This window comes from Vespula vulgaris, chromosome 16, assembly GCF_905475345.1.
Source record: "Vespula vulgaris chromosome 16, iyVesVulg1.1, whole genome shotgun sequence".
In the NCBI taxonomy this organism is placed as follows: domain Eukaryota; kingdom Metazoa; phylum Arthropoda; class Insecta; order Hymenoptera; family Vespidae; genus Vespula; species Vespula vulgaris.
The window spans coordinates 2,309,440-2,329,178 of record NC_066601.1 but is presented as its reverse complement, the minus strand read 5'-3'; the positions used below and the strand labels follow the sequence as shown (position 1 = coordinate 2,329,178).

General features: G+C 29.8%; 4 protein-coding genes across 13 annotated transcripts; 1 reads left to right on the top strand and 3 right to left on the bottom strand.

Annotated features, from left to right (window-relative positions):
* The first annotated feature begins 1,078 nt into the window (after nt 1-1,078).
* LOC127069815 (uncharacterized protein DDB_G0271670-like) lies at nt 1,079-8,351 on the top strand. 5 transcript variants are annotated; one of them, XM_051007328.1, is made up of 6 exons: nt 1,079-1,682; nt 3,162-3,820; nt 5,756-6,453; nt 6,861-7,050; nt 7,208-7,564; nt 7,692-8,351. In XM_051007328.1, the coding sequence occupies exons 2-6, from the start codon at nt 3,452-3,454 to the stop codon at nt 7,893-7,895; spliced, it is 1,818 nt and encodes a 605-aa protein (XP_050863285.1). In that variant the 5' UTR covers nt 1,079-1,682; nt 3,162-3,451; the 3' UTR covers nt 7,896-8,351. The 5 variants fall into 5 exon arrangements, with proteins under 5 accessions (XP_050863285.1, XP_050863290.1, XP_050863286.1 ...); XM_051007333.1 differs by lacking the exon at nt 1,079-1,682 and adding an exon at nt 1,722-2,130; XM_051007329.1 differs by lacking the exon at nt 1,079-1,682 and adding an exon at nt 1,722-2,150.
* LOC127069814 (armadillo repeat-containing protein 3) lies at nt 8,021-11,668 on the bottom strand. Its single transcript, XM_051007327.1, has 10 exons — nt 11,527-11,668; nt 11,281-11,443; nt 11,084-11,202; nt 10,715-10,877; nt 10,380-10,614; nt 10,073-10,237; nt 9,869-9,993; nt 9,591-9,762; nt 9,122-9,437; nt 8,021-8,901 (listed from the first exon to the last, which is right to left on the bottom strand). Exons 1-10 carry the CDS (start codon nt 11,608-11,610, stop codon nt 8,581-8,583), a joined length of 1,863 nt encoding a protein of 620 aa, XP_050863284.1. The 5' UTR covers nt 11,611-11,668; the 3' UTR covers nt 8,021-8,580.
* A 91-nt stretch (nt 11,669-11,759) lies between these two features.
* LOC127069819 (armadillo repeat-containing protein 3-like) lies at nt 11,760-13,166 on the bottom strand. Its single transcript, XM_051007343.1, has 4 exons — nt 12,876-13,166; nt 12,489-12,751; nt 12,063-12,387; nt 11,760-11,957 (listed from the first exon to the last, which is right to left on the bottom strand). Exons 1-4 carry the CDS (start codon nt 12,894-12,896, stop codon nt 11,760-11,762), a joined length of 807 nt encoding a protein of 268 aa, XP_050863300.1. The 5' UTR covers nt 12,897-13,166.
* Nucleotides 13,167-14,029: 863 nt separating this feature from the next.
* LOC127069813 (cholinesterase) lies at nt 14,030-19,382 on the bottom strand. 6 transcript variants are annotated; one of them, XM_051007322.1, is made up of 12 exons: nt 18,618-19,367; nt 18,148-18,437; nt 17,949-18,078; nt 17,732-17,885; nt 17,473-17,650; nt 16,998-17,404; nt 16,728-16,918; nt 16,427-16,613; nt 16,244-16,349; nt 15,969-16,164; nt 15,776-15,891; nt 14,033-15,323 (listed from the first exon to the last, which is right to left on the bottom strand). In XM_051007322.1, the coding sequence occupies exons 1-12, from the start codon at nt 18,894-18,896 to the stop codon at nt 14,948-14,950; spliced, it is 2,610 nt and encodes an 869-aa protein (XP_050863279.1). In that variant the 5' UTR covers nt 18,897-19,367; the 3' UTR covers nt 14,033-14,947. The 6 variants fall into 6 exon arrangements, 5 of the variants coding, with proteins under 5 accessions (XP_050863278.1, XP_050863279.1, XP_050863280.1 ...); XM_051007323.1 differs by adding an exon at nt 15,515-15,543 and having other exon boundaries at nt 15,151-15,323; nt 17,732-18,078; nt 18,618-19,382; XR_007783740.1 differs by having other exon boundaries at nt 15,203-15,323; nt 15,515-15,891; nt 18,618-19,368.
* Nucleotides 19,383-19,739: the final 357 nt, after the last annotated feature.

Below are 19,739 nucleotides of genomic sequence, written 5' to 3'. Positions count from 1 at the left end.
ATGGTCGAATTTCATACCTAAACCATACGTGACATCACAAGAAAATAATTTAACTCTTTTCTCGTAATCTCTCGTATCATTTGCTATGTAGTTAGTGTAACACAGCTGGCCGTACATGTTCCAGGAAAGGTCCTTCATCGTGGAATTTTATCATCGACCGAATGATGTCATCGCTGGTCAGCACCTATTGAGAAATACAACTTCTATTTGGCATCAACGAAAACGTAATCAATCCGATTTCCTATTTTTTTTTATCTTTTTATTTTTTGTTAACAAATTACCTTCCCATTATCATATTAAATAATGTTTGACATCTGTTATAAATGATTATTATAAAGAAATATTCAAGAATGAAAATATCTGAAAAATTAACCGAATTGACGGGTAAATACATATATATCATCATGATCGATGGGATCTTTCATGGCCGTGATTACAGTATTAGGTTTTTTTAATATTTTTATTCTTTTTTTTTTTATTTATTTCTTTTTTTATTATTTATTCGGGTTATGCGAAATCCGAGAAGAGCTTTCATGATATAAGTGTAACCAAAGACGTAACAACGAGGATTACATCACGATCGACTTCTGGTTATTGCAGGTGTGGATAGATTGCTATAACTCTGTTCGTCGCGTTATCGTGGTTTGGTAATTTGATTCTTCTGTGTGATGGTTCTTACAATTAATTCTTAGTAGAAGAAGACAGTCAAAATGAAGAGAGATTTTATATGGTTCGATCTTTTTATACATTATTATATAATATCTTTTACGGAAAAAAAGAAATTGGCGATAAAATATAAAATGTTTCGTTTTCGATCAAAATTTATTCACTTTTTGTTATTAAAGACTGTTTCTTTTCTTTTTTTTTTTTTGTATCTAATATCTTCGATCGCGAGATTTTTTAATCGGTATTTTAAATAAATAATCAGTATTTATAATAAAATATCAATACGTAATATAAACGATGAATATTACATCGATTGATATATAAACTGTCAATGTTTTAAATTTATTAGTATTTTAAAAAGATAAAGTCATTATTTATAATAAATTCAGACAATCCAGAGATAATATAAATTTTAAAAGTAAATAATTTATACTGTCCGTATTTATCTTACAAAAATACTTGTCGTTAATGGATTGAGAAATAAAAAAGGAAAATAATAATGACAAAAAAATACTGACTAAACAAATAAAAGCACGCTTGTAATATATCAACGCGATCTAAGGTAATTTTCCTTAGTTTTAACGTTTGAGATGAGGGAAAAAGAAGAAAAAAAGAGAAACAAAAAAAGAAAAAATAAAGAGGAAAAAATGGAGGTATTTAAGCGATATAGTCCTGAAAGTCAGCAGCAATAATGTCGAAGAAGAGTTGAAGACGCTAAACCGGTGATAAACGCGCTCGTGTATGCTCGTCGTCGATCGTATAGTCAGTTCTTTCGAGTTGCTCGAAGACGTCGGTCGTGTCGCAGTTTATCGTTTCCGTTTCGTGCCCTCGTCCATCCACAATCATCTTAAAACGTCGGGAACGTGTTTATTTGTCTCATTTCTTTTCTTCTATTTTTTTTTTTTATACTATTTTCACGACTTCTCAACAATTTTTTTTCTCTTTTTCCTCTTTTTCTTTCTTTCGGCAATGTACGTTCGCAGTTGTACTTGGTGGATGCGTGAATTTGACAAAAGGTTCTGATCACATAATTTTTTATTATTATTTTATTATTATTATTATTATTATTATAATTATTTTTCGTCGATTTTCGTTATTAATATCTGTCGATCATTTTTTTTTTACGAACACTTTCTTTTACCGTTTCTCCTGAAATAATTGAAAGCAAATCTCATAGAATGAAATCATTTGATATTATAAAAAAAATTTTTTTTTCATGGTGTTATTGATCTTTTCTCTTTCTTTTTTTTTGCGGACAATTTATATTTTTTCTTTTCTATTTTTTATTTTATCAAACGATCGCTACAGCTACAGTCGGTCAGGTCAGTCGAATTTGTGAGATAAAATCGGTCTTGGGTTAGTGGGTTCTAAGTAAGAAAGAGGAGAAGGAACAGAACGAAGGGTCAAGAGACAAAAAGAAGGAGGACGAAGGGAGGAAGGACTGTGGTTGCTTCAACCTCTTAGGTGTATATATCCATAAGCTGGTTCGTCTTTACTCTACGTTGCCGTCGGTCCTCTCTCCAGGAACCGGGAGAGGAAAAAACCTACCTAACAGGTTTTAAAGGGGGACAGGATCGGTGTACCAGACATTTAACGTTTCGGTGCATCGTAAATCTTCGGATAGGATTTTCGATTATATTCGAATGTTACTTTCTTTTTCTTTTTTCTTTTCTTTTTTCCCGTAAATTCTCGTTTGCTAAAATCAACGAATTTGTTTATTGTCTTAGAAATTATTTGTTTCGTCTTTTTCTATCATAATTAATTTATCATATTTATTTCGAAGAACGAACGTGAGAATATTGGCCAACGAGTTATGTATGAATTTTTTGCTGAGTTTTCAATATTTTTTTATTGGCCGATACAATATTATACTATTGAAATCTATCAGGAAAAAATATCGAAAATATATCGTTGTTTATTTAGATATAGAGTACTGCAAATTTTGAAATTATTTTGTTAAATTGTGTTCTCTACTTAAATATAAAATATTAACAATTTCGACATTATTTATTAATCGATCTAATTATAATTACTATTAGATGACATCGGTACAAATAATTTGCTAGGATTTCCAGAAAAAAAAAAGAAAAAGAAAAGAAATACTGTGCTGTTACAATATTTATTATATTTATTATATCTGTTTGATCGCCAAGAGTCCTCCGACCTTCGATCATTCCTTCAAAAATAAACACGAACTCTCGATAAGTAAACAGAAGCAATAATCCAGAACGTATTTATCAGCTTTTATTCTCACATTATTATTATATTACGACGAGTAAGATCGTAATAACTATCTGCGAAATACGTCGAACAAAAGCATTGTTCTCTCTTCCTCGCGTGATTAACGTTTCGTCCTTAAAAGTGCAGATAGATCGTACGAATGCATCCGTCGACCTTAAATGCAAACGTACATGTACATATATACATAGATACATAAGAAATTTCTGATTCAATATCTCTTATCTCTGATAGATTTTTCTTTGCTTTTTATTTAGATGATTCAGGTACTCTGATCTAATCAATTGGATTTGACTTCTTCGAAGTACGCAAGAGAAAACCAAAACAAATTTTATTATTATGATTTCGAGGATCGGTGAAACCTAACGAGGAAAGAGAAGAGAAAAAGAACGAAGAAGAAATTAATGATAATTATTACGACTGTCAAGAAAATGCAGTGACAAGGATCAAGTGTTTTGTAATTGATTTGATCTAGTGATATTATAATCTCTAATAGAGAGATAAATAGATAATCTAGTGATCGTTGTTAATTGATAAAAATACGAAAATGACTACGGTATTGTCCGACGAAGATGGGGGAAACGCTATGAAATTGAAACAAAAACTTTTGAATCGTTCGAATGTCAAGGAAGAAACGCGTTCCTTTTTAAATTTTTCTCGTGAAAATTTGAGTATTTCGCAGGCTGATTTAGAAAGGGGCTTTAATAAACAACGTTTCAGACCAAACAAATACACTGTATTAAGTACAGCCGCGCTGTTAATAGCACTTTTATGTTTCGCTTTGGAAACATGGAAATTGCGTTGTTCGTTGGTGAATTCACGTGAGATTGAAGAATTGAAAAGAGATGTTAAAAGTCTTAAGCATAGATTTTTACAACAAGATCTTTTGGACGAATTGAAGGCGTTCGAAGAACAGGTAAAGTTTAAAACGTTTATTATTTACGTTAAGATAACTTATATATACACATATTTATATATTTCTCTTTTTCACATACACGTACATACACAGATTCATACATATATACATAAAAGAATTAATTATTTACGTTTATAAGACTTTTTAACTTAATTATATGATAAGTAATCGTATTGCAAACAATGTTGTTAGATGATATGATATTATTCTATCTTTTTATACTTGTTTTTTCTTTTCTCTCTCTCTCTCTCTCTCTCTCTCTCTCTCTCTCTCTCTCTCTCTCTCTCTTTCTCTCTCTTTCTCTCTCTCACTAGACAGTAATCAATGATTCTATTACGAAAGGCGTTGACAATAATAGATTTTTATTTGTGACAGAGATTACTGATATTATATACTACAATATATGTACTTACGTGTGTACATGTACTATAAACCGGTTTTTTCTAATGATAGTAAACTCGTTGAGAATTTCAATGAAAACTTCTACACATTTCCTTGTTTATTATATTGAATCTTATCTCCATAAGAAAATAATAATAATAATAATTTCCTCTTTCGTTTAAGTATTTTCCATTTACTTTACTTAGATTGAAATCTAACGTGGTAAAGTGTCTTCATTGAAATATCATTTCGGATCATTCGCAAATTACGTTTATAATTTTTGAGAAGATAAGTTTCATCTTACTACAAATTCATACAAAAACTTATTGTTAATTAGGTATTATAGAACGTTGACAAAAAGAAAAGAATAAGAAAGAAATTGGATAAAGTAAATTAAAATAACTCACATAATCTCTTTGGACTAATGGAAATTTAAGATTTAGAATTAAGTACAAATGTCGTAGAGTTTCAAGTAATTTCTATTTCTTATCTTTGTATCCTTTGTATGGTATAAGATAAAGATAAAAGATTAGACATTTTTGTAAATAGAAAGTGATATTGTAATTCTATTTTTAAAGATTGTGAAAAGAATAAGAAATCATTTCTTGGATCGATTCAGCTTGAACGTTTGATAAATTTTTATCTCGTTCTTTCGTTTAAACGAGTTAGAAAAAATAAATAAAAAAATATTTTTAAAAAAAGAAGAAAAAAAAAGAATAAAAAAAATAAAGGTTATCGTTTAATTCTAAAGCGTTAGATGATAAAGTTTGCGTTGGTGTAACATTTGCAAGTAGAGTTCAACGATCAATGAACTCGGATTTCCGCGTAATTAAAATTGATGAACGTGATTTTAGTGTTTCGAGTTGTGCATACGTTAGTTATTATTATATTTCGTACTTCATCTATATTTATTACGAATATATCAAAGAATTTGAAACACTTATCGTTTATCTATGCTATTTAATTCTAAAAAAATATTAATTTTTTTATACAAACTTGTTTCGTTCGTACAAAAAATCGAAATTAGAATAGTTTAAGTTATGAAATTATTTTCAGAATAAAAAACGAAGATTGATGATTAGAGGAGGTTCTTTAAATAATATTAGACAATACAATTATCAATTATTTATAAAGTACAAGCGGTATGTATTAATATACCGTGTATCTATAAATAAACTTGTTTGAGTAATGTAAAACAAGTTGATTGATAGTATTATCGGAATTGAATAATTCGTACTAAGAATTTATACTAAGAGTCTGATTTATCATAGAATTAATATTTATTTATGCACAGAGAATATCGCCGATATCTATCGAAATGATTTATCGAAAATCGAGATACTACTAAGAGATTTAAATTAATTTATTAAAAAAAAAATCAAAAGAATATGATAATCTAATAAAATAGTAATATAAAAAATTAATATTAAAGTACATTTATGTATGTATCTGTATCAAATTATAATTACAATATTATAAAAAAGAAATAATATAAAATGAATTAAGAAATTTAAGCGACAGGTATAAATAATAAAATTTGTATCATTGTTACAGCTTTATGCTGGAGAATCTGCTGACGAGGAAGATCCCGGAGAGGTAGATATCGATAACGCAGAATACGATTCGAATTACGATGACGAGTCTTCATCCTCATCCTCGTCATCTTCGTCATTGTCTTCGTCCTCGTCATCGTCGTCGTCGCACGATTATTCCGGTGATTATCGCACCTTATCCATAATTTCAAAGAACTCTGATATTTCTAAAGCAGCTACTAAGTCAACAATAACAAAAACAAAAATATCTACGTCGACGTCAACGTCGACGTCGATGTCCACCGATTTCGAATCAACGTCTACTCAAGATCCTGTTTCGGATAAAGCTTTGGTAGAACTATTTGCTGCATTAAGAAAAGCCGAAGCTAAGCAAGGTGAAAAATTTGAAAAAAATGTCCGTGAAAGTCATCGTAATCTCGAACGTGAACGTTTGGAGAACGTCGATTTACTCGGGAACAAGGATGACAATTTAAAAGAAAGATTTGACGGTCTTCGTAAAAAAGAAAAAAATCCTGACGCCATTAATTTCGATCCGATTAAGAGGAAAAGATCGATAAGAGAGGAAAATAATTCGGACGATGCTGTTACGAACAGGACTTCTCGTCAGAGAAATCAAACGAGGAAACTCGCATTATCGAGACATCGTTTTCACAACGATGAATCCGGAAGAGCTGCGATTAACGATCGATCTCTACCCGAGTGAGTAAAGATCTTATTTTTCTTTTTCTTTCTCATCCAATCTATTTCATTGATTTATGGAAACGATATAGTGAATTTTTTGTTTTGACATTTGAAAAATAGTTCATCGATATTTTAAATAAATTATCAATTTGTATTTCACTCGTAAATCTTTTTATAGATTTTAAAAAATAATAATATACATATTTCACCTTTGCTCTATTTACATTCACAGATCTATCATTCTTTCTTGATTATTATTATTATTATTATTATTATTGATAATAATTGTACATGGACATATAAAATAGTTCGACGTAATTTAATGATATATATGAATGTATATTTCAGACGGATTTTCTATTTCTTTCTAAATTTTTAAAGGTAATAATGTAAACATTTCGTGTTTATTCAATTTATACCTTTAGATCGATCACTTCCTTGGAAAGGCATCCTCCAAAGAAATTCAACTCCCACACGCATCCGGAAACGTCTCGGGCGTTTCCTTCGAGTCGCTACGATGACGATAGTTTAAGCGACGAAATTGCTCGATCAACTCTGCAACTTGATGAAGGAGAAAAGGATTATGCCAATTGGAAACAAGCTCACGACAATATGGTAAATCGTAAAAAAAAAACAAACGATATCTTCGATTAAATAAGATAAAAAGAAAAAGAAACGACTGATCACTTACTTTTAATTGAAGAAGATTAATTGAAAAATTAATTAAGAAGTTCATGTCTCTTCTTTTTGGTTTTATTCTTATTATTTATAGGAGATCTCAAACGTTTCTAAAGGATTACGTCGAGTGGTTAATAGACGTCATTTGAGAGCACCTCGTCAGATTTGTGCAACTCATTATGGCGCCGACAGCATACTTTTCTCCGAAGACGATGAACATACTGGTAATGGCAGAGCTCGTCACGGAAATGGTATCTTCAAAGCTTGGAGACCAACTGATTGGGTATCAGATTTAGGCATGAATAAATATTTTGCTTTAGCCAGTGACGGTAGACTTACTGTCTACGAGTCAGGATTATATTTGGTTTATGCACAAATTCATTATTTGGATGAACACGATGAAAATGGTTTTCATTTACTGGTAAACAACAGACCTTTGTTTCAATGCACGGTAAGAAATATATTAATGTTTGGATAATTTGATCGATTCTCATTTTCGTTTTTTTTTTTTTTTCTAATTCAATTGATGCGATTTTCTTTTTTCATCTTTTTTTCTTTTTTCTTATTTATTCTTTTAGATCTTTAGTCCAAGCGTTGGTCATAAAAGTCGATCTTGTTTCTCGGCTCAAGTAACTATTCTTCAAGCTGGAGATGTTTTGATTCTTAAAGACATTGGTATAGATAGATATACTCTTTTCCAACACGATAAAAGTTTCTTTGGTTTGGTAAAATTAGGAGAGTCTAGACAGCAGAGGCATCCATCAACACAATTACCGCCATAGTGATGATATTCCTCTAATCATCGTAAACCAACAGACGTATCTCGTCCTTGTTTCTTTTTTTTTTATGACGAAGGATGTAATGTACATATTTAGACGTAATCTATTTGATCGATTTTTTCCTCTCGTTCTTTTTTTTTTTTTTTATAATTGCTCATGATTTCATGCTACGTCAACATTTTCACCCTTTTCTAACGCGTCATTTTTTTTTTATTACACATACACGTAATTTCATTATTTTTTCTGACAGTATTTCGATATAACACATTTGATGTTATTTTACATTATAATTATAATAAAATGGCATGCAACGTTCATCAATAATATCTTTGTTACAACTTCGTTATTATATTACTGAGCTTTAATTAATAGCCTTGCGATAATTACACCAAACGCAATGATACGAGTGTAAATAATATTTTATATTTTGTTATTAAAATAAATAATACATAAGAGATATCTATAATTTATGATATTGTCAATCCCGAAATCAAGTTTCTTCGAATTAAAGAACAAGAATCCTTTTTTTATAACAACAGGAACAAACGTTGTTAACAAATTACAAAAGTAATATTTCTAAATTAAATCTACGAGAAAAAAGAAGGGAAAGAATTCTTTAATTGTAACACGTTCGATGAAAAACTAAAATTTTTAACGAATTAGAAAAATAATTTTTTCCAAATAAATCTTATGATCCAGGCAAATCACATATCAAATCACAAACGATTTTTTTACTTCTATATCTTTTACCCAACTCGCTATGGATTGGTATAAATTGACCAGGTTTTTCTATCAAATCTACTATAACGTTAGGTTTCATTAACTTTGTTGGAAAGATTGATTGTTGTAATTTCTGAGGTACGACGATATTGCTTACATTTTGATCCTCAGACAATGATTTCTTCGATGATTTATTTTCTAATGTAATATTTCTTACGATCCAATCGGTACATGGTCCTTCTTTCGTTAGATATTTGGAAAAGCAAGTGTCTTCGGGTGGTACCTCGATCTAAAAAATATATATATATATATAAATAAAAAGACGAATATTGATATATTTCAATATAACAACAAGAATAAATAAACATTAACAAATAAAAAATTGTACATAAATATACTGGCTACTACTACAATCTTAAAAAATAAAAAGAAGATAAAATAAAATAAAATAAAAATATATGAATATTAAAAAATACAAATTCAACAAAAATATATACTAATAAATATACTTGTGGTATAGCAATCTCCACCCAAGTGGTTCCGTATTCTCCTCGTACTAAAGCGGTTGGAAGACATATTTTATCAGCTAATACTTTAAAAAGTACTGCTCTTTCTAGATAAGAACCGACACGCAGCTGTCCGAGAGGAATCACGCTTGTTCCTATGGATTCTTTGATCTCTTTTAAGTGGACTTCTAATTGATGATCCATGCACGTGCTACTAGGGTCAGGTCCTGACATTTGACGTGCGACGAACTCGGCCAACATTTTTGCACGCGATGCGATGTTACTAATGTTTATCAAATTTGGTTCTTCATTAATTATTCTATAACGTAACGAAAAAATAACTAATAACTTATTTTTTTTTTTTTTAATTATGATTAAACAAATTATAATTGTATCTTAAAGTGCGTATACATGTTTTTCAGACACTTTATATATAATTTCATTCTAAAAAGTTATTCTTCGTTGTACTCACAAATCTTTCGATTCCATAGCTACCAATTTGCACTTTAAAAGTTCAATATATTCACAGAGATATGGATCTAATTGCAATCGACCAAACATTAAATGCAACCAACTATTTAAAACTTTGTCTGAAACAAATATTCCTTTCGAAGCATTCTCTTTTACAATCAAATTTTTAGCATCTATATATAAGAAAACGAAAAAGAAACGAATAAAGGATTAAATATAATATTACAAAAGGAAATATATGCAAGTAACTTTTATTGTAGAAAATATTTTTTTCTATACCCTCTATGTCTTTTTCACTAATATTATTTGTAGGAATCGTGGAATAAGATCGTGCTGTATTCACTACATAAACAGGTTCCAAGGGACACAATTTGAAACGAAATAAATCGTTTAGTACAGGGAATCTAAACAAATTTACGTGATTAAAAAATAGATCTAACTTATTTCTTAATCAATTTGATTAATTAAATTATACAAACATACGGACAAACGTTCTGACGTAAAACATAAAAACCATCTTTAGTTATATCGTGTAATGAAAGTCGACCAGTGAATGCAAATTTGGCTGGTAAATGAGAATTAAAAAGAGCTTCTATACAAGTATCCCATGAAGGTATGACCCTTGACGAGACTCGATTATTTAACATGCTAAACGATTATTATTCGTGTTATATAATCATTAATTTTATTATATATACGTACATATAAATATATAAATAAATAAATAAATATATATTGTTAATTTTCGTAATCAATTAATAATTATAAAACATAAGTATGATGAACTTACTAGGACAAATACTTTGTCTGTACAAATACATTTGCCAAAACTGGATCAACACTTAATAATTGAACCAATTGAACTGCAGCATTTCTTACCGGAATAGAATGCAAATCTGAGAGTAAATAATGTAATCTAGACGAACCCTGAACTTTGAGAAATGCATCTCTTCCAATGTTATCAATACAGAACATTGAAAGGGCTTGGCAAGAAAGTACTTTCAATTCGTCCATAGTTGAACAATCTACCTAATGAATTAAAAAAAAAAAAAAAGTAAATAAAAAATAATAAATTTAATAAATACTCCAAAACTTTTTCATATTTACTGATGATTGAAAATAAACATGCCTCGAATAATGTACACAAAGCATCTATAGTATTTTCTTTAATCATTAAATTCCTCAGTGTCGAATGATGTCCTATAGTGATCAATGTTTGAACAGCTAACAATCGAATTTCTAATGGTACATTTTCGTAAGGTTGTTTAATCAGCCATGTTAAATATTCCTAAAAAGAAAAAAATTGTATCGATATAATAAATATTTATTCTTAATTAATTCTTCCAGGAATTTCATTAAATTCTCTTTAATAAGACAATTAAATAAGTTCTTTGATTTTATTTGTTTAACAAATTTTCTTTCCTTTCTTTGTTTTATTATCTCTTACTGTTTCTTTTTCTTCCTTTAATATCATCGGAAAATATTTTTACTTACTTCACCACGTAGTTGTAAGAAATTCTTGCAATTATCCACGTTGTAATTGAATAATTCATTGAGCGCAAATATTGCCGAGTTCCTCGTAAGCCATTTTAAATTATCATTCTTTAATATATCTGAGAAAATACGTAAAAGAATTTCATAAGAAAAATCTTTAAAATTTTATTACGGACAAACAATAAAACAAAGTTTACTTAAAATGTTCTTGATAACATTTTCGTTGGATAACTTTTGAGCAGCAGGACCATATAAAGCCATTTTACCAATACCATAACAAATTGTTGGGTACATATCAGGTTGTACATTTTTTTCTAACGTATTAATCAAATGTTCGACAATTCCATTCAAATATAATGCCTTTAAGAAAGAAAACAAAAATGAATATCTTTTAATCGGTGATAAATCTTTGAAAACGAAATTCAAAACTAAATTTCTTGAACCTTTCTTCCAACAAGAATATCAGCAAAACAAATAACAACATCAAAAGCGTCCGCAAAAAGTTTTGGATCTGGTGTATTTTCCATGTAATTATAAATCCTTTGAATACCACCAATACTATTCAATAATTCTATCGTCTTATGATTATCCGAAGCCAGGCTGAATATCTTCAGTACTTTGGAGTGTAAGTCACGCCAATCGTCATTCTAGACGAATTAGGTAACACTACTAACAGCTATAGAATTGTCCTACAGAGATTTCTTACAGCCAGAAAATTTAACAGCGCTTCTAAACCCTTCGTCTCTCGAAAAAGATTATGTATATACTCATCCTTGTTCCTTGCCAATAGATCGCTAATAACGTTCAAGGCTAAATGTTGAATCTCTGGATAAGTTTCTTGCAAAAGCCGATATATCAAAGGAAAACTGAAATGCTACAATGATTATTTATATTATATTATAATATTATCTCGTAACAATTTTTTAAATTAGAGGTAATTTATTTATTAGATGTTTAATGATATTGACTATGTACTAACTTCAGCATTTATAATCTTTTGCACGCCTATTGTATCTTGTATCAGATTGTATATTATTTCTATATTATTCTTCCTTACGTCAGGATCTGTAGATTGAATTCTTTCATAAAGAAAATTCATATTTGGACATTGTTCTGACAATCGAGCGGTTCCATACATGTCTTTCGATAATTCAGCAAGTATAAGAGAAGAAAATTCTTGCATGAACAAATCTTGTTCATTGATTAATACTTTTGTGAAATAAGACATGTGATAATCGGATTCCAATAAGAAATCTTTGACAGATGGTACAGCCGTCATTTCAGCTAATAGTTTTGCAGCAAATCTGTATTGTTATTACGGACATATGAATGATATTATGAAATATTATGAATATAATGTCTCAAAATATTAATCTCTTTATATATTTCATCAAATTTGCCTAACCTTCGTGTAAATAAATCTTCGTGATCGATCAAAGGTAATATACTCTTAACGATGTCAAGGTCAAAAAGTATATTTATATTTTCTTGAGACTTTGTAGCATATTTGGATAGTGCAGCTGCTGCATTCAAAAGGATTGTATTTTCCTGACATTGTAGAAGTAATATTGCAGTGCCAGGATATTTTACATCGAGATTTAAAGGACCAAATCTATGCTTTAATTGTACTCCACGATCTTCTCTCTTTTTGCCAACAGATAATGTCCCCTATATGAAATAATCAAACAGAAATAATAAACCAAGTAAAATAATAAATCAAATAATAAATAATAAATATGATACTCTCACATGTTAATATATTTTATCGAATATACGCATAGTTCGAACTCACCTCTGTATCCGTAGAATACATTTTAGATCAATTTAAATTTCATATAAAATATTCGTCATATATATATATATAAACTGATTAATGACAAATTAATGATAATACACTTAATCCTAAACGGCAACATAAGATTTATAATAAATGAAAAGAATAAATTCAACTCTTAAATTGAATACCGATTTCTAATTTCCATTTTCACTATATTGGAAAGTTAATATTAATATTATAAAAACAAAAAACTTTTTGATCATCATCTGTCTTAAAAAATGAAAGTCGTTATGATATTAATTTGTCTAGAAAAATTGTGAGTTCATATATTTAAAAAGTTGGCGGCTTTTATAACGTGGCGCTGATTGTAGTTAATCGTAAAAATGGCGGCATATTTAAATGCGTTCTTATATTCTTCTTTTGGTGCAGTAATAACTCGTTGATTCTTATAAATATAATTTATTGCTCGATTTGTTTAACACTCTTTTAATGTGTTATTTACTTTATATTTCATTTTTATTCTGTTTTATATTTTCTATCTCTTTGTATATAAATCACGAAACAATCTAGCGTAGAAAAAAAAATCGAAAACATGTTTATATAAACATACGTCTTATTAATACTTCTGTTCACAGGCAACAAGAAAAATCTTCCAACGCACAATATACTTATTACAATATGTAATGTCGATAGTAATGAGATCGCTAATGGTAAAATATTGTTACAGTAATAATGAAATAATTTGTGGAGTTAAAAATATAAATAATATTTATGAAAATTATCGGAATAGACCATCATCTAGGAATCTATTTTTCATATGTAGAAATGCATTGCACTTGTACATCAAAGCTGACATATTTATGAGAATAAAAAAAAAATATATATTTGTTAAACATATAAGATAAACTATGATATAAATAATGCATTTGTGATAGGTACCTTGAGTCAAAATGTGCATGTAGTAAATATACTACGTATTCTTAAAATAAAATATTAACTTATTTTAAATAGAGTATAATCATTTTTCAAATATATCTCTAGGAATACTATACAAAAGTATTGTACATATATTATCATATGTATCTTTTTTTATATTTATTTCCATGAAATGGAAATAGATATATTATATATATATATATATTTTTTTTTATCAAAACATAGCACAGAAATAATATTACATGTAGCTAATAAAAGATGAATAAAAGTCATCGTATTTGCAATAATGCAGAATATATAAATATGTTTGACTCTTATTCTATATAAAAAAGATCATTTTTTATATATATTATAAATAAAAATTTCATTTCATTAATAAAATTCTAATAAAAAAAATCTTTATATCGTAAGGCACCGGTCTTATTAGTACCAACCAAAATTCTATTGAACTTTGATTGATATGCTAAGAAGAAATAGTTATCAAAAATTTGATATATACAATCTTCTTGCCTTCCTAACAAGATATATCCAACTATGAATCGTATATAAATTGAAAATATTTTAATTATAAATTTAATTGTGTGTTAAAGCAAATAACACCTTTTAGTAAACTCGATAATCTTTCTTACAAAATAGATAATTGGACTTATATTATTATATTCACGTAATTAGTATGAAATACCTTTTGATATATACATTGTACCAGAATATACATATATTTTTCTATATTTCTAAGATAATGGACGGATAAATTGCAGTAAAAATAATGATATTCTTCTGCAAAAGTCATATAAAATATTATCTTATTATATAATGGTAATAGATTAAAATTAATCTTTTGATTCTCTAGGAATGTCTCGTATATGATAATATTTTCAATCGTTTTTATCAAGTACCATAAATTGATGTCAGAACCTTTATAAAAATTGGTATTTTTAGCTATCATTATATAGCCATTATTATATCAGTTCTTAATAGCTGCTTCTCAAAGGTTCTTTTATGGCACATCATGTATGTTTATATTTTCAGAAAATATTTCTAAAATGTTCTCTTAATTAGTCTTTAGATTTTTATTTTAAAAAATGTCCCGAATTTTTAGATTTATATATGTAAAAATAAAAAAGTTTGAAACTGACATTAAAAACTAATCTTTAAACAGCTGTTTGTGGTACACCTTGTACTAATTGTGTTTTACTTTTAATCTTGGGCAGTGTAGATTGACTCGCGGCTTTATTTAGCCTAGGCTTACCATTTGGAGAGCTCGTAACAAATCCTTCTGATCTCATATCTTTTAAGGATACGTTTGAATTACTTCTTAACGATGGCGTTGAACTGAATTTTCGATTGTGCGCTAAACGTTCTTGTAATCTGGCTTCATTTTGTCTTGGTACTCTGGTTCTTGGTGGTAAATCACGATACTCGTATATATTTTCTTTAGAAGCACGATTCAAATTCTCGATTCCTTCCGACGAATGTTCATCCTCTCGTATCATCAAGATGTCTCCGCTATAGTAGTGATCAGATTGTCTGTAAATGAAAATAAGAAATATAATACATGTCACCCTTAATATATTACAAAATTTAATCTTACTATTTGAAAATATATTATTTTATTTACAACCGATATAAATATAAATACTTATATATCTTATAAATCAATGTGTAAGCAAATCAAATTTGTGATTATATCATGCACAATTCTATATTTTATAAATTACCTGCACATATCCTGGCAGCTAATGTTTTGCTAAGTAAGTAATGCGAATTATATAATTAATAGTGAGATACACACACTTCCAATTATATACATAATACTTTGATAAAATTGTGCAAAACTCTACTATATTTAATGATAGATTGTTAATATAATTAAGAAAGAAAAACCAGAACCAATTTCCCCATGCACTACAAATCTATGGAGTTAATGTCACCCAGTTAAATGTAGTCACATGGATTTGGTTCTGTTTACCTTTTCTTACCTTTTGGCATTACGCCAAAGCATACAGCAAACCACTGAAACCACTATCAATAATAAACAGGCAGTTGACATCGACCAGAACGCAATTTGCAAAGGTTGTTTAGGCTCCCACCAGTACTACGATAGAAAATAATTCATAATATAAAAAAGATATCACACATTTTTTTATATTATCAAATTATTATTACAAATACCTCGGTAACAGGTGGATATGTTGGAACTATCCTACCAATAACCGTTGGTAAATACATCGACCAGAATGCACTTTCTGTTTGACGATAATTTATCATAATCGAACTGTTGAATGTTGTGTTAATATTTAAATATCGCAATTGACCATATTTAGCAATATCAAAATGTAATCCTAAAATCTGAGAAGGACTTGGATGTCTGAAACGATACACAATAAAGATAACATTGATACGTGCACACACATTTTGCATGCATTGTAAAAAATAATGATACGTACCCGTATTTTGCAAAATTAGAATACGCCTTCATAAAGAAACGACTCATATTACGATCGTTTTCCGTCCAGATATCCCTTTTTAATTTCCATTTTTCAGGGAAAAATTCTACGTTCGAAAGATTAGATTTACTGCGCTATTATAAAAATAACTAAGATTATGAATATATGTATATATACACGTACCAACATCCATAAAAGGCGCACCAGTCAACCAAAGTAATTCCGTATCATGAGGTACTCGTCTCCAATGTGGCGCTCTGAAAGCTTCTGTAGTCGTGTTTAAAACGTACAGATAAGTAGGCACGTGTTTCTCTATTAATAATTTTGCTATTTTATCATAAGGTGCAATGTAATGAAAATCGGATAACATCTGAAATATAATTAAAATTACTAATTACATATATACGCACACAAAATGAAAAAATAATAATTATTAATTAATTAAGAATAATTAATTAAATAATAATTATGATTGAATACATACATTTATATATTGATCACGAATGTGAGTGACATTCATTGGATCTGGCCAATACGTGTACATGTATTTTATAGCTTCATAAACACCTTGTGGATTAAGAGTGTAATTATAACGTAAAACTAATTCCCAAACTTTTTGATCGAATAATTCTTTATCTATTATATAATCATTCCTAGCCAAAGTTTCATTATTATCTGAAATTTAATAAGCGTAATAATATTTGGAATTATCTAACAAGCGCGATATTATCATCGGTGTTCAAATTTCGATTACATAAAATATATGCTGCTTCTTGAGTAGTAACACCTGCCATATATGCCAAATCTCGTTTATATTTTCCAGTTTTAATACTTTCTTCAGGAGTTTCTGCAAAGAAACGCCAGTCAGAAGCTGCCCAATCTTCGTATAAATTATCACGTGGTACTGTAAAATTAACGTCTAACACGGGAGCCCATGGAAACATTCCTATGTGTGGCTTTAATTCCGAATTCCCCAATTCAAAGAAATTACGGCCATCTTTCAAGCATTGCACTAATTTCCAGCTGCTCTCTATACTGCAACCAAGCATTTCTGCATACACTCTTGATGTATTTTGTGCTCTATATTTATCCATTATTACTGCCCAATCAGCTAATGCAGAGCCTGATTGTGCGATAACTTTTGAAACCATTTGTCGTGTTCTATAATAAAACAAAACATTTGAAAACAATTTTATACAATGAAAAAAGTTAATAATTATAAGAATTACCTTGGTGCTATCATTAATAAGCCTGCACTTGCTGCACCAGCGCCAGGTCCAAACAATGTTATCGCATCGGGATTACCATTAAAATCACCAATATTGTCATAAACCCATCGTAATGCCATTGCTTGATCTAGGATACCATAATTTCCTGGACTATTTTCGTCCCCTGTACTTAAAAATCCTACAGTAGCAAGAAAAACGATATACGAATAAGTAATAATTAGGAGATTTTCATAGATAATTTTCTTTAAAAAAAATTTACCAAGTGCTCCCAATCTGTAATTTATAGATACAACTACAACGTCGTAAAAAGCTGCCAATATATGCGCTGGAAATAAATTACTTGCACCATGAGTAAATTCACCTCCATGTATATAAAGCATTACTGAATAGGGTTGTGCTAGTCCTGAATCAATCTGTAAATTTATTGATTTATTTATACTCTCTTTGCAGATAATTTTTAAAATCAATAAACTTACGTTGGGTGAAAAGATATTTAAGTACAAACAATCTTCGTCTACGTCGCGCACTCCTTTCGTAGCTCCAGTATATGAGCTTGGTTGTGGACATGCTGGACCCCAATCAACAGCCTGTAAGAGTTGCCATCCCCTGAAACGAAATCAAAATCAAAATATACATTGAAAATCAATAACAATAATCAATATTATATAAACAAACCTATGTGGTTTCGGCGGTTTGAAACGACCTTCCTTTGTAGGTGGCATGGCATAAGGTATTCCCAGAAATACATTAACACTTTTAGTAATTCTTTCAACCTGCAAGTTCCAAGGTCTATGCTGCGCATCCGGATCATCATACAAATTAACTTTAAAGCCTTGAACTTGTCCATATCTGGTAGTAACAAAAATATCGGTTTTCATATTTCTAGAATCGTCTCTCTCCCTTCCTTGAAGATCCCGCCTCCATCCGCCAAGTATTCCTGGCAATGGTACCCTAGGCGTCATGTCCTAAAACATCGTTTCACTCTATGTTACTTAAAGATATATGCTGTCCTATCTGCGTTAGACCTTAACAAGAAGCGATGGAAATGAAAAAAAGAATTGGAAAGGAGATAAATAAAAAAAAAAAAAAAAAGAAAAGAAAAAAGGGAAAAAGCAACAATTCTTTTCAAATGTCATAAAGCTCACCCCATAAAGGTAACGATCCTCTGGAGCCCTAGTTGGACCCCTGTAAATAGGATCAAGATAGCTGGGTTGATACCCATATCTCCTATCTTTGTAGACATAGGTCTGATAGCCGGCTGGGTTCGGTGGCACATAAACGCCATCACGATTATAATATCTGCTACCTTGAGAAAGAGTTTCCTCGCTGAGAACTGGAGAGCACGTTTCAAAATAGAAACAAATGTAAACGATGAATATAATGTTGTATCTAGTCGACGCGTGACGGCCAAACGACGCGGCCATCTTTCTACAAGTGTACAAACGAAAGCGTCTATTTCTTGAATTTTATAGGTGTGGTCGTCCTCTATATATCTATGAGAGCATGTGCACGCGCACGCGTCTCTCAATGGACTGAAGTAAGTAACTCTTTCTCTCTCTCTCTCTCTCTTTCTCTCTTTCACACGCGTCACTCGTCTCACAAGTTGTTTCGTAAACAGAAAGAACGAGTCGTGCGCGCGCGCGCGCGCGTGCTTTCGTTTGACGTAGAACTCTCGTTCTCGTCGAAGATGAAAAAGGGAAAGGTAACGTGCGTTAACCGCGAAAGTAAAATCTTGCCATATAAAGTAACTAGAATTTTCTTCTTCTTCTTCTTCTTCTTCTTCTTCTTCCTTCCTTTCGTACAAACGATTCGAACGATTCTCGTTATCTTTTTATCTTCTTATCTTCATACGGATTATTTCTTCTCTTTTCGAAATTTTACCGATTTCTGAATTGAATTTCGAAATTATTAATAATTAAATAATTTCACGTGTATATATATATATATATATATATATATATATATATATATACACAATTTAGGTATGCAATTTGTCGACGAACAAATCGAATTTATTACGACGAAATTTTTATAGATAAAAAAAATATGTTTCACTTTTCGAATATTTTAAATACGGAGAAAAAGGGAAAAAATGAAGGAAAAGAGAAAAATGTCGAATAGAAACGATAAACCCCTCGTACTTCGTTGAACGAATGAGAAATGACGCGTCTGACGATCGTAGCGTCACTGACTTCTCGAGAACGAGTATTAGAATCACCCACGCACGCGTTCATTCGTTTGCTAAAAGAGATTCCACAGACACAGAC